The 15,511-nt window shown below is 36.6% G+C and overlaps 1 protein-coding gene across 1 annotated transcript in view; it reads left to right on the top strand.

The window, feature by feature from the left end:
• The window catches only part of KCNU1 (potassium calcium-activated channel subfamily U member 1), a 127,899-nt gene that overhangs the window by 22,283 nt on the left and 90,105 nt on the right, over positions 1–15,511 (top strand). Inside the window, 2 exon segments of the mRNA XM_047770421.1 lie at positions 743–834; positions 2,551–2,661. Of these exon segments, the coding sequence (XP_047626377.1) occupies positions 743–834; positions 2,551–2,661 (203 nt within the window).

Raw genomic sequence — 15,511 nt, 5'->3', positions numbered from 1 at the left:
TGGTATCCTTGCTTGATTGCCAGGGATGAGGATGGTAGACAAAGGCAAGCAGACTTTCCTAATTAGCCTCTGCACTGATTTGAGCAACCCCATCTCCCTTTATCTTTTGCCCATCAGATTTAAGTCTTTCTTCCAAAGCAGAAAAGGGAATTGAAATTTGATCTGCAGGAAGTTCTGTTCTTTCTAGCCCAAAGGAGTAAACTATCTCCAAACCAGCATTCACATGAATCAACATCTATACTTGTTTCCATAGTGTGTCAAAGGCAAAGGAAGCCTTCTTTTCTTACAGTGACTTTGATTTCAGTTCCTTAAAAACCATCCCAGTATTCTCATCCCAGACATTCCCCTGTCCACCCCATCATTACATCCCCTCATTTCTATCATTTTCCCCTTAACCCCTCCCTGTCCCATATGCTTAATTTTTTTTCCAAAGCCCCATTAGTATCAAGTGATAGAGTCAGAAGGGCAGTTAGAAGTAACACAGGAAAAAATGGGTGAGGAGGCTGCCTTGCTGCTGTCTTTGCTTTCATCTTTTTGAATACAGAAAAGCTTTTTATTAAATTTTAACCAAATCCAAAGGCTGAAGTAAGGAAGAAAATTGGTCTCCCTTTAAAAGCACAGTTCACAATCCTGCCCTTCTTAGAGAAAGTTTGATGGACCTTCTTATTCCCTTCTAATCCTCAAATTTTGGAATATCCCTGAAAACAACAAGACCTAAGGTTTTATTTGCCAATCATTTTAGGTACTGTTTGCAAACTATATCCCAGAAATGGTGGAACTTTTTGCTAACAAGAGGAAATACACCAGTTCTTATGAAGTGGTCAAAGGGAAGAAGTAAGTAGCTTTCAAATATAATTTCTACAGTTTGAGGTATTATACTGGTCACTGTCTCTTTCTCAGCACTCTTGCCTGGCTGAAGTGGATGTCTTCACTCACCAAAGAGGGCTGTGCTAGGATAAATACCACCAGAAGCTGATATTTGCTGCTTGATACAAACTGCTATCTTGATGCTCATAAGAGGATTAAATAAACTAAAATGACAGATAATGTTGTCATCAGTGTCAAATGTTGATTGTTGCAGTATTTCCCCCCTCCTTACCACAAACTATTCTCTTATATCCATTACTGGTTGTCTTATTCATTTTAATCATGTGGTTGATTCATGGCTACATAAAGTCATAGTTTCTAATTTAAAATAATTAATTCCATTCAGTTGTCTTAGCCCAAGCTCCCTTCAAGCATATGGGGCTCATCCATGGGAAGAGGTTAGCTGGAGTGGAAAGTCATTCCAGCCTCTCCTCCATTCCTTCACACATCACCTGTTTCTGTCCAAACCACAGCTGTTTGCTCCCAGGAGCAAAGTTGAGTTGTTTTTAAACTATTTCTTGTAGATATATTATGTTACCTCCATCGACATTATGATTTTTCACACCTGAAAAAAAGATCTTAAATTCAAAGTGATTTTTTTTTTATGTAGTCTCTATCTGCTGTAGAGGAAAGAGGCTTGGTAGAGATAAACTCCCTTAAAATGATGTCTTAACACACTTGGATGAAAACCAAGGTTGACCCAGGAGTATGAAGAGGAAAGTGGAAAAAAAAAAAAGAAATGAAATGTCTGAAAAACAAATTTTGAATACATTAAAATAAACTAGATAAGCCAAAGTCTGACCCATTTCATCTCAGAAAAGGGTATGGGATACAAGCTAAATCAGCCAGTAAGGTCTGGAAAATTTAAGGTTAACTTAGGCTAAAATTATGCTTTCAGTTTCCTTATATAACTAATGGGAGAAAAATAGCTTCTTGATATATTTTAAGCCCAAGGAAATTGACAGCTGTTTTTCACAATAAAGATTACATGCATAGATTTTTGGACCTGTTTTGGATGTCACTCCATTGAACTCTCTTTTTTTGAGACTACTATATAATTTTAGATGCAGAAAATAAACCAAACAGCCTAGATTCTGGTGCTGCCTCAGCCTATGGGAAAATCAGTGAACCATTCAGTCATTCCTCAGTAAAAAAAAAAAAAAAGACCACATCACACAGTTGGGGGTCAGGTGGAAATTCAAGTGAAATTAACACATGCAAGTTCATTATAAATTATAAATAACCAAGAAGTCTAGGAACTACCATAGTCATCCTTGAATGCCTGAAAAGCTATGTGTAACTGGAGTGTGTGGAGTCTTTATCCATGTAGATGAACTAGAGGCTACAGAAAGCTGATGCTGCTTCTTTTTTTTTATTTTTTAATTTTTTTTCGGTCACATCCACAGTGTGGAAGTTCCTGGGCCAGGGATCAACTCCACACCAGAGTAGCAACCCACGCTGCCGCACTGATAGCACCATATCCCTTACCCACTGAGCCACAAGGGAACTCCTGATGCTTCTTCTGTGTATTGGAGATGCAATCCTTTTGCTTCTAATTGTAACATCTAATTCTGGTACAAATGCCAAATTTATTTCAAACTAAAAGAGATGTCCTTCTCTCAGTCTCAGTAGGAAGATACTTCTGTTCCTCGATTGCTCACCTCCCCTATTCTTGCTTCCTAGGTTCATTGTGGTCTGTGGAAACATCACTGTGGACAGCGTAACAGCTTTCCTGAGGAATTTTCTCCGCCGCAAGGCAGGGGAAATCAACACAGAGATTGTTTTTCTGGGAGAGTAAGTATATCTGTATGGCCCACGGGCAGGGAATTAATACTTGAAATGTGTGTGGATATTTCTAATGGAAGAACATTGCCCTTGCACTATTGATTTATATTTATTTATTTTTGTCTTTTTAGGGCACCTGCGGTATATGGAAGTTCCCAGGCTAGCAGTTGAATTGGAGCTACACCTGCGGGCCTACACCACAGCCACAGCAATGCCAGATCCAAACTATGTCTTCATCCTACACCACAGCTCACAGCAATGCTGGATCCTTAACCCACTGAGCAAGGCCAGGGATGGAACCTGCGTCCTCAGGGATACTAGTCAGATTCATTTCCACCGAGCCACAAAGGGAACTTGATTTTTAAAATTAGGAAATAATAATAAGCAAAAATGAAAGAAAAATCAGTTCGTGCCCAGAGTTAGCCTCTGAAAATATTTAGGAATATATCTTGCCAGATGTTTTTCTGTATAGGTACTAATGTTATTTAAATGATTCCCTATTATTTCTACATTCATTATATATAATCATAATATTGTGGACTAGTCTGGTATAATTCATGATTATTATTATATTTAGTCTCAGAATTGAAAATGTAAAGTTTAGATACAGAAAGGATTGTTTTTTGAATTATGTTTTTGTTCTATGTGGTTTTCCTTTTTATAAGCAGAGTCCAAGTCAAATATTTTCTGAAACTCTGATAAATACATATATAATGCAAAAAAAAAGAATTTTAAGTAGGCAAAGTGGTTTCTTTAATTGTTTTATTTTATAATATCGGTTCCTAGTGAGATCGAGCAGTTTTTGTATTTTGATGGCTTCCTTTTTTTTGGAATTCCTCTTCTTTTCTTTTATTCTCTTTTCTATGAGGAGGGTCGTCTTACTTTGCTGACTTTTAAGCACTTTTAAATATATTTTGATGTTAGCTCCTTTGTGTCATATGTCATAAATGTATTTTCCTCCCTCTTTGCCTTTTTATTTTTGTGTGTGATTTTATTTTAATACAATAGCCTTCAGTTTACATGGACTCTAATCCATCGACTCTTTCCTTTTGGCTTCTTGCTTTTCTGACATTCTGAGACCTCTCTGTTCTAGAATTAAGTAAATATTTCTCTAGCATTTTTATGTTTTCACATTGAAATATATTCTCTTTAAGCTCTCTAGAATTGACTTTGTATAATGTGTAGGGAACTAACTTCTTTATGTTTTCAGTGGTCAATCAGTTATCCAGACATCACTCACTAAATAAATCAGCCAAATAAGAAATTATATTTTGATCTCATCCAAGAGTGCATTAGGATCACCTCAACTTCACTCATTTCATAGTTGAACACTGTGCTTTTTACATAAATGACATCTTTAACCCAACATTCCCTTGGACCCTCTCACATGTAAGATAACCAGCAAGCACTTTGAACTCCTTTATGGTGCTATTGATAGGCAGCCGGGAATTCTGTTTCAATATCATTGTCCTGCCTGTCTGTTAAATAATTTCTGCATTACTTGAATCCTTATTTTAAAAAGTAATCTAGAATTTTATCAGTTGCATCTATACTCTGAACATTCCAGAATTTTTATTGTCCACCAGACAGTCTCTGTGGCTTCGTATCCACACAGCTAATTGCTTCCTGGATTTTTCCCCACCCCAGTGTTACAGAGGCCTCTCAAACTCAACATTTTCCAAAGTAAACTCATGATCTCATGTCCATCTTTCCATCTCACAAGGCAAATTAACCAGTGAAAGATAAAGAAGGAAAGGAGACAGCGTTTCCTATCTCTGCAAATGGGGCCTCGTCGATGCAGGACCTTAAAACAGAAAACTAGGTTTTGTTTTTGATACTCCTGGCTCCCTCAAACCCTGCACACACATTCATCCATATCATCAATTTTTGTCCCCTAAATAAATCTTCATTCTGTTTCTACCATTTTGTCTCCGCCGTCACAGCCTTATTCAAAGTTCATTTCTTGTCTCTCCTGAATTTCTGTAAAGGCTACTTTATTGATTTGTTCTTTTTGCTCAGAAACTCTTCTATGTTATATGACTGATTTATTTTTATCCCCCTAGTGCTAAGCATTCTTTCTTGACCAAGCTGTCTAAATGAGTGTCTTTTACTCTTTCTGTCTCATTATTCCATTTATTTGCTTTAAAGCAATTCTTGTAGTCAGGGACTGTGATCGATTTTCCTTTGATACAGAGGTTAGAATTGCTTTCCTTTACATTTGTACTGCTCCTCTAATAAAAGGTGAAATCTCTCTCCTCCCTTTGCATCTAGGCTGACCTTTGACTTAATTTTATAAATGGAATGCAGCAGAGGTGACCCTCTGCTACTTTCAGGCCCAGGATTTCAGAGGATGGACAGTTTCAACTTTCTCTGTCCTGGAGCCCTAGGCTGTCATATAAAAAGTCAGACTAGCTTGCAGGGGAGAAGGCCTGGCCATCTCTCAGCTACTCCAGTCACATTGCTGAGGCAATGATCCTACGTGTCGTTTTGGACATTCTAACTCCCAGTCAGGCTTCCCCAGTGAATGTACCCATGTGAACGGCCACCATCATCACTGGGTGGAACAAAAAAATCAACTTGCTGAGTGAAACCAGCCAACTTACAAAATCAAGAGAAGGAATATATTAACGTTGCTTTAGGTCAGCAAGTTCTAGAAGGGTTTGTTTTGCAGAAAGGGATGACTGATATGAAAAGGTGTACTGGATACTGGAAGTGGGGTTCCATCATAACAAAAGCCCAAATGTGGCCTTTTCCTTGGAAATGGTGGTGAACAAAAGCTGGAAGGGTTGCAGCAGTGAATCTTGGTAGAGGCTGATAAAGAAGTGAGGAAATTGCCGTTGGACACTGGAAGAAGAGCAGAATTATGGTAATAGGGTCAGCAAAAATAACATGGAAGATAGGACATGTAACTAATGAAATTGTAAAGCTGGCTAAGGAAACTTCCTAAAAGAATGTTGTGTGTCATTTGTCTTAGTATAATCACCTGTGATAAGGTATTGTAAGAAAACTGAGCTAAAGAAGAAACTCTTTGATATTCAGGCAGAACATAAAGAAACTGTAGAAGGCCCAGAACAGTGCCTCCAGCTGGCCATAAAATGTTCAAGAAGAAAATGACTTCAAGGGGAAAAAAATAAAACCCATGGTGCTACTTATAAAATATGACTTCAGAGTCAATAGACAAGATCCAGTCAAGGATGCATCTGTAAGACCCTTAGTTAAGATCTGAGAAGCATCTATGATGGAGACTTGTAGATGCTCTTCCCAGTCAGGCAGATGGCTTCTGAGGAGTTGAAGGACATTCCTCCCAGAATCCTGATCTCCTCAAAGTAGAGATTTGTCTGCAAAGGAATCATGGATGTGACTTTGGGGTCAGGACATGAACATGAATAATGTTTATAAAAAGATGGCCATGCTTTAATGCATTTTACTGGTAAAATGATTGCCAGCTTGTTCTAAAAGGGACAGAGTTCAAAATGGAAAAAAAAAATGCCTCTGGGCCCCTTACCTGGCACAGGCAGGAATCATGCTGAGAAAGCTACTCAAGCACAACACAGGTCATTTATTAGGCAAAAGGAAGGGTGATTCAGAGGACAGAGACAAGAATCAGGAGCAGTGGGTTAGCTTATAAGCACACATCTGGGCTCTAATCAGAAATCATTCTCTGCCCCTGGACTAGGGTCTCTCATAGTATGTGCTCAGACAGATTTCAGAACTGTCATGGACCAGTGATGTACACGTGCCCTCCATCACTACCCCCACCCCCTGCTTTTGCTCAGCAGTGTATGCTGCAATTTTTTGCCTCCTGCCTTATCATGGTATTTGTTTCTTTAGCTCATAGGTCTCCTCAGATCCTCTTCCACATCCAGACCTGATTTATTAGAGGACAGATCAGGACTCTGAACTGATGCTATAAAGAAATGAGACTTTTAGGGAAGAAAGTATTTGGTTCAGGAGAGGGATGTTAATTCTTATGGCCAAAGGGAATTATGGTAGGCTTTTTTTTTTTTAATCAGATACCAGAAATTCTTCCCAAATATTTACACATATAATCCACTCCCACAGAAAGTGGAGTCTTCTTTCTCCATTTTATTGATCCATGCTGGCCTTTTGACTCATTTTAAGCAATAAAATATGCATAAGTGACTGAGATATTTAAAGGGCTGACCCTGAAGAAGCCTAGTGGCTCCTGTGCTCAGGGCCCTGAAGCCCTGGACCACTACGAAGAAGTTCAGCCCCTCCAAGGGAGAAGAGGCCCAGCTCCTTCAGTAGCACAGCTGAGGCAGCAGATGCATAAATGACACCATGTTGGATGTTCAGGCCCATTCCAGCTCTCAGCTAAAGGCAGCCATGTAAGCTACTCCAACAAAATCACATGGAGCAGAAGTCTCACACCTAAGCCCAGTCACACTCAAGAATTTCAAGAAATCAAAACTTATTTTAAGCCGCAAAGATTTTGCAAGATTTTGTGCAAACATAGATAATGGATACAGAAATTGTCACTTTTCTCTCTTTGGTTATTCCCTTATTATTTAAAGCAAAAGTATATCTGAGATATTGTGTTATGAAATGTCATAAAGGCACAATATTAATTTATGTTTCTGTACTTCAGGATATGTAGTAGCATGCAAGAAAAACTAACAATGGCTAAATTCACCAGAAAAAATAAAAATAAAAATTGATATTATGTAGCTCTCAAAACATCCAGAAGAGGAGTTCCCACTGTGGTGCAGTGGATCAAGGATCTGGCATTGTCTCTGTGGTGGCTTGAGTCATGGCTGAGGCATGGGTTTGATCCCCAGCCCTATACAGTGGTTTGACAATGTGGCATTGCTGCAGCTGTGGTGTAGGTTGCAGCTGCAGCTCAGATTCAGTCCCTGGCCTGGGAACTTCCATATGCTGCAGGTGCAGCCAAAAGAATAAAAAATTCCAGAGAAGTCAAATAACTAATATACAACAATGAACAGTGATAATAAGATATTTATTTCCCTGAGTCATTTGTGTTGTTATTGTGCCTGAGCAAGTCTGTAAATATTGATTTACTCTTCTTTACACTGAATGCATATGTCGTATACACGTTGTGTAAGTGCAGGTTTTTCACAATTAAAAGATAAAAACTTTCTAGAGTTGAGAAAAATATATCCACTGTCAGATTGGAAAGGTACAGTAATATCAGTCAGGATGAATGAAAGTCATGTACACACAGGTATGTCACAACATACAAGGGACCCTAATTCAGCAGTTGTTGGGACTGAGTCAGAGAAGTGTAGGAATCCAGAAGATAGTGCTAGTCAAGGAAGTCACATATAATAAGCATGACTTATACATCAAATAACAAAATACTTATCACCAAATACTTATCCCCTTCCTATTTTTCCAGTCTTACTTCTCAGAAGTAACTAATCTCAGCTCTTTCACATTTAATGTATCTTCTAAGTGTAAATCAGTATTTTATCACTCTTTTGACTCCTTCATTTTACATGGTATTTATTCATCGCCTGATATTTTGAAGATGAGTATTATTCCACCTTCTGCACCACTTTTCCTCCTCCGGTTGTTCCAATATAGTTATCTTCTAATTTGTAATTATAGCAGCAACTGGTATTTATATCATTATGGCTAATAAATGTTGGTCTTATGATAATAGCGCATTTCTTCAAATATTTTTCTTTTCAGTACTTAATGATCATCTTATTTTTATATCCCTGTCAAATATTTTCCTATATGTATATATATCACATGCATAGCAATAAATATTTTCTAATTTCTGCAACATGAATCATCTCATAATGACAGAAGTTGAGTGAGAAATTCCCAGCAGTGCACATGAGTCATTGGAGCATAGGAAAAAATATCTTGGAACTTCCATTTATTTTTAAAATAGCAAGGTGATAATTCAGTATCATGTGCAAAAATTTTTATTCCAAATTATAACTCAGAAAGTTACACAGAATTGCAATGTACATTAAAATGAATTATTATGAACTGAACACCCATGTAACCATCACCCAAATCAAAATATATTTTTTTGCTGGCACCCCAGCAAAACCCTCCTCAATTGTAGCCCTGTCTTTAGTCCCAAGAGGTAATTATGATTCTGACTTTATATCTTACATTTATTAATTGTTGTATCTCCTGTGTTTATTTAGAACATTTAAGTTTTTTACTGTTTTTTAAAAAAAACTAACATCAATGGGATATAAATGTATTTACCTCATTATTATGTTTGTAAGATTCATCTATGTTGCAGCTGTGTATAGCTGTACTTACTTATTCATTTTCATTGCTGTGTTGTAGAGCATTCCATTAGCTGAATACACAATTTTTCTTAATCTGTTCTCTTGTCGGTTGACAATTCTCACTTTTTGGCTATTATGAAGAATGTTGCTTTGAAAATTCTTGTACATGTGTCCTGGTACCCAGGAGTAAAATGGCAGGGCAGTAAATCTTCCTATAATAGAACTGTCAGCTGTTCAAAATGTTTTATTGGGTCTGTACTTCCACCAGCCTCCGTGAGATCTCCTGTCACCCTGCAGCCTTACTACCACTTGGAAACATAACGTCACATACTACCTAACACCTAGAAACATCAGACTTTTTGATTTTAGCCATTCTTCTAGGTAGTGTTTTATAAGACAATGGATCTTACTGTGGTTTTTAGGCTCATTTTTCTGATTAGTAATGAGGCCAAGCATATATCCATATATATATAAGCTATTTGGATTCCCTCTTTTGAAATGACTATTATCTGGCCCATTTTTAAATTGAAATATAATGTATTTACAGTGTGGTCTTAGTTTCTGGCAAAGGGATTCAGTTACATATGCATATTCTTTTTCATATTCTTTTCCATGACGGGGTTGGGGGATTTGCTCATTTTTCTCCTGAATTAAATGCAGATCTGCCAATGACAAGCTCTTTTTTTAAATGTAAAGACATCTTTATTTTCCCTTCATTCTTGAAAGAAAATTTTAAGGATTATAGAGTTCTAAGCTGCCACTCTTTATTCTTAAGAACCTTGAAGGTATTCTGTTGATTTCTGGCTTTTGTTGTTGCTATTAAGAAGTCTATTAAACTATTTTGAATTATCTTCTTAAAAGATTATATATTATACTTAATATGAAATTATGTTATACTTTTACTATGATATGTGTAGGTTTGAATTTCTGATCATTTGTCATGCTTAGTATTCATGAGTCTTGCTGAGTCTCTGGATTGGTGTTTACCAACATTTCTGAAAGATTCTCATTTTTTCTTCAAATATTGCCTTTGTCACTATGTTCTTTCTTCTTTTCTGGGAATTCAGTTAGAAGTACGTTAGGCCTTTTTTACTGTGCCAGTGTACTCCTTCCCCTGTCTTTTGTATTTCCACACTTTTTTGTATCTCTGTGTTACATTTTGGATAATTTATTCTGACCTATCTTCCAGGTTCCTACTTCTCTCTTTATCTGTGTTTAATCTATTTACAAACTCATTCATTGATTTTTTGAAAAAATTTTTAAGGCTTTTTTGAAGTGTAGTTGATTTACTAGGTAGTGATAATTTCTGCTGTACAACAGAGTGATACAGTTATACATGTACACACATCCATTCTCTTTCAGATTCTTTTCCCTCATAGATCATCACAGAATATTGGGTAGAGTTCTATGTGCTCTGTAGCAGGTCCCCGTTGGCCAATCATTCCATATACCTCAGGGTGCATAACTCAGTTGTTGAGTTTTTTGTTTGTTTGTTTTTTGTCTTTTTGCCTTTTCTAGGGCCGATCCCGCGGCATATGGAGGTTCCCAGGCTAGGGGTCTAATTGGAGCTGTAGCTGCCAGCCTATGCCACAGCCACAGCAATGCGGGATCCAAGCCGTGTCTGCGATCTACACCACAGCTCACAGCAATGCCAGATCCTCAACTCACTGAGTGAGGCCAGGGATTGAACCTGCAACCCCATGGTTCCTAGTCAGATTCATTAACCACTGAGCCACGATGGGAACTCCAGTCATTGAGTTTTTAATGTCAAGAAATTGTATATTTCAATTGTAGAATTCATTTTTTGTTCTTTATCAAGTATTATCTGTTTTTATCATTCCTTGCATTTCCAGTCTTACCTTTTATTTAATTCAATACAAAAAACATAATTATATTGTATTTTCTGTCCAGTAATTCACTGTCTTAATAAGTCTTTAGTTTTATTGTCTGTTGTTCCCACTGCATGTTACACGTGGTGTCTTGTTTTCTTTGTGTGCTTTCTTGTCTTAGATTATGTACTGATTCTTATATTAAAAATATATTTGTAGAAATAATTTATAGCCTAGAGCAATGTTACATTCTTCTCAAGAGGATGATTCTTTACTTCTGCAAAGTACAGTGGGGCACTTCTGCCTCAGGACCACATAAATTCAAGTTCAAGACTTGAGGTTCTCTGTACTACCCAGGTGGCATATGCAGGATGACTATCCATCTGAAAGCTAGTTTATTCAGTTTTACTCTTCTGTGCCTGCATCCTTTTGTTATGCCAGGTTAAAATTTGGAATGGTTATCAAAAACTCTTCTGGGGGCTTGAATTTTTGGATCCCTCACCCTGTGACATCACTGGAATATTAGCTCCATTTGGTAGCTGCTGAATTACTAAATGCTTTCAGGACTTAACCTCTGAGACCTTGATTTTTCCTATATTTGGTCTAGTAATTCTTTGTGGTCTAGTTATAGACCTGATGATTTATTAGGAGATATTTTTTATATTTCATCCAGCATTTTTGTCTATTTTCAGTACAAGGTTGGACGAAGCTACCTAGTTTGCTATTTCTGAGAGCAGAAGTCCCCAGCTCTGGTGATGGCCACATTTCACGTACTGAATGAAATTTGTTTTAAGGGAATAGGGGAATTTGTCAAAAGGACTGACAAGTTCAGAAAATTTCAAAATACTGCAGTTGATACTGGCAAATAACAAAAGTACTATGTAGCCCATTGTAAGGATTTGGCTTTAAGGAAGTTGCTTTTTCTCCCAGTCAGTTGTGGATTCTTGGGAGGATTTTTTTTTTTTCTTTTTCAGGGCTGTGCCTGCAGCATATGGAAGTTCCTGGGCAAAGGGTCAAATCAGATCTGCCAGCCTACACCACAGCCACAGCAAAGCCAGATCTGAGCTGCATTTGCAACCTGCACTGCAGCTTGCAGCAACACTGGATCCTTAACTCACTGAGCAAGGCCAGGGATTGAACACACATCCTCATGGATACTAGTTGGGTTCTTAACCCGCTGAGCCACAATGGGAACTCCCTGAGCAGAGAGCTGACATGATCAGATTTCCTTTCCATCTTTGGTGTTGGAAAATTAGATTTGGATTTATCATCATTCTTAGCAACAGCCCTTGTGATTGGCTTGTACATAAGCACATTTTGGTTATTTATTTTTGTAATGAGTTGTTTTTAATAATGTTCTAAGCACCAGTACATGAACTCCCCCTCCTATCAAGACAAAATTTAGGATGAAACCTGTATCTAATTATATGATACTCCTACAGTCTATCCTGCTCTCAGTTTTTTGTGCATCATTATCATTCTTTCTCTCTCCTGCAGATTTATTGCATTTATGTACACTTAAAAAGTATATATTAGTTTAGATATGTTTAACTTTACAGAAAGATCACACCAATGCAGACTTATCATTCTTAGATGGTCCTCATTTTATATTACTAAGATACATTCATATTTCCTTAGTGTTGCTATAGTTAATTGGTGTTTATTGTTCTATGGTATTTCATTGATAGAGGAAACCTTAGTTTATTTTTCCACTCTTGGTGTGATTTGAATTGTTACTAGATTTTTCTATTGGAAATAGTTTTGTTATTAACAGCTTGTGTATGGCTCTTGGTGAACCCATGCAAGGGTGTTTGTGTGTGTATGCGCATGTGCACATACACGGTGGGGTTGGGGTGTGATTTAATGGTTTGAACTATGTGAATGTTCATTTTTAGGAGATAATATCATTTTTTCCAAGGGGTTGCACCATTTTCAAGCCTTTCAACAGTGAGTAAGGGCCTTTGTGTATCTATACATTGACATTCTTTCTAACAGTTGATGTGGTCTTACTTTTTTTTATCATTTATTTATATATATATATTTTTTTTTCCTACTGTACAGCATGGTGACCCAGTTACTCATACATGTATACATTCTTTTTTCTCATATTGCATGGTCTTACTTTTTAATCTTGGCAGTGGAATCAGTGTTAACTGGAATCTCATCATGGTTTTGACTTGTAAGCCTCTTATCACTAAGGCTGTAGAGTTTCTCTTCATGTTTAATAGCCTTATGTGTTTTCTCTTTCTTTCTTTTTACTTTTTTTGTCTTTTTTTAGGGCCTCACCAGTGCCATATAGAGGTTCCGTGGCTAGGGGTCAAATCAGAGCTGTAGCTTCTGGCCCATGGCACAGCCACAGCAACGCCAGATCTGAGCCGTGTCTGCAACCTACCCCAAAGCTTATGGCAATGCCAGATCCTTAACCCACTGAGTGAGGCCAGGGATTGAACCTGCATCCTCATGGATACTAGTCAGACTCATTTCCGCTGAGCCACTACAGGAACTCCTGTGTTTTTTCTTTCTGTGAAATACCTATTCATGGGCTTTGCCTATTTTACTATTGGATTGTTTGTGAGTTTCTTAATTTCTAGGAGTGTTTAATATATTATTGATACTAATTCATCATCAGTGATGTGAATGTAGCTATATCCTTTCAGTTGTAACTGTCTTTTCAGTGAGTATTAGATGTATTTTGCTATTCAAAAATTTTTAATATAATTATTGTTCAAATTTTCAGTCTTTTCAATTATGTTTAATAATTTGGGGGGTTGTTTAGGAATTTTGCCTGTCTCAATGTTTGAAAGGTATTTAACTATATTTCCTATTAAAAATTTTTAATTTTTGTTGTTTGTTGTCATTTAAATCTCTAATTGTACTAGAATTTATTTTTTGTATGGCATGAATAAATTGTTACCTTTTTCCATGTATAACCATTTTATCAATGCTAGTTACTGAATAAAAACCCTTTTCCCCCTCATTGATCTGACATGCTACCACTATAAATAGGTCTCTTCTGTGTGTTTTTTAAAATTTATGTATCTCTTACTGCGTAAATACTGTGGTTTTTTAATTACTAAAGACATAATTAATCCTTATAAATCTTAGAGCAAGTATTCCTTCCTTTGCTTTTCTCAGTAGTTGATAAGTTCTTCTTGGCCCTTTATCTTTCATATACATTTTATAAACATCAACTATGAAAAACTCTGCAGAAACTGATGGGAATCTAATTGAAACTTTCATTCAGAATTGACTTTTTTTATGTTACAAGTTCTTCCTAATTCTGACTATAGCATGGTTTTCTATTTATTTAGGCTTTATTTAGTGTCTCTTAAATATATTGTATAATTTCCCAGGCTTTCTGATGTTTGTTATATATTATGTATTTTTCACTTAATATACTTTTTTTTTGTCTTTTGTCTTTTTTGTTGTTGTTGTTGTTGCTATTTCTTGGGCCGCTCCCACAGCATATGGAGGTTCCCAGGCTAGGGGTTGAATCGGAGCTGTAGCCACCGGCCTACGCCAGAGCCACAGCAATGCGGGATCCGAGCCACGTCTGCAACCTACACCACAGCTCACGGCAACGCTGGATCGTTAACCCACTGAGCAAGGGCAGGGACCGAACCCGCAACCTCATGGTTCCTAGTCGGATTCGTTAACCACTGCGCCACAACGGGAACTCCCACTTAATATACTTTATACTATGTAATTTATGCTTGATTTTTTTCTGATATTCCTGGAAATAGTGTCTTACCAATTATATTTCTAGTTGTTTGCTTTTGATATATATAATCACAGGATTGACTTTTGCATATTAATCTTCCATTCATTCATATTGTTAAGTTTTCTTTTTTTGGGGGGGTTAGGGGTTTCTGTGTAAATAATCATTTTATTTCAGATAAGGAGGATTTATTTCCTCCTTTCTAGTCCTTATATGTACAGTTTATTTTCTGTTTGCACTTGATGAGACATCAAATATAATGGTGAGAAAAAAAGAAATGGTTTATCTTTTCTTCATTTCTCATTTTAAAGAAAACTCTTCTAATATTTTCCCACTAAGGCCATCCTTTTTATTTTAGAAATACTCTTTATTTGGTTAAGGATATTTTCATCTATTCCTAATATACCATGAGTTTTATTTATTAACTATGTAAGATTTTTATCAGTTTTTTTTCTCTACATTTGAGGTGGCTGTGTACATTTTCATTTTAAATTTTTTAGTGTGATGAATTACATTAATGATTTTGATATAATGATTATTTTGGCTTTATAGTATTAGTTGGGGATCATTATCACTTCTTAAGGTGTTTGAAAGACTTTGTATAAAAATGTGTTACTTGAAAGTATAGTAGAAATAGCCTGTTAAACCATTTAGAACTATTGCTTTTAAGAATTTTGTTTGCTATATGGATGTGTCTGTTTTGTTTGTTTTTGTTGAGTTTTGAGAGATTTTAAACTAAATGTCAGTTCCTTTAATAGTTATAATACTGTACAGACTTTTTCATGTCTTCTAGAGTTAGTTCTGGTAAGATCTCTAATTCTAGTAATTTGCCCATATTGTCCAAGTTTTAAATGCTCTTGTATTTGGTTGGGTGTTGTATTCTTTCATTACTATTTTCATCTTCTGCCTATAGGTATTTTTTCTTCTTCTTTCAGTATAATAAGCCATTTTGTCTTCTCTTTTCCTCAATCAGTTTCATCCCAGCTTTGCTTGTTATATTAGTGGTTTTTGTTCTAAGAACCAGCCATAGTCTTTGTTGATCTTCTCCGTTTTATCTTTCTTTTGTGTTTCACTCT

The sequence above is a fragment of the Phacochoerus africanus genome, chromosome 3, assembly GCF_016906955.1.
Source record: "Phacochoerus africanus isolate WHEZ1 chromosome 3, ROS_Pafr_v1, whole genome shotgun sequence".
Taxonomy (NCBI): domain Eukaryota; kingdom Metazoa; phylum Chordata; class Mammalia; order Artiodactyla; family Suidae; genus Phacochoerus; species Phacochoerus africanus.
This window is presented reverse-complemented; position numbering and strand designations above follow the sequence as displayed.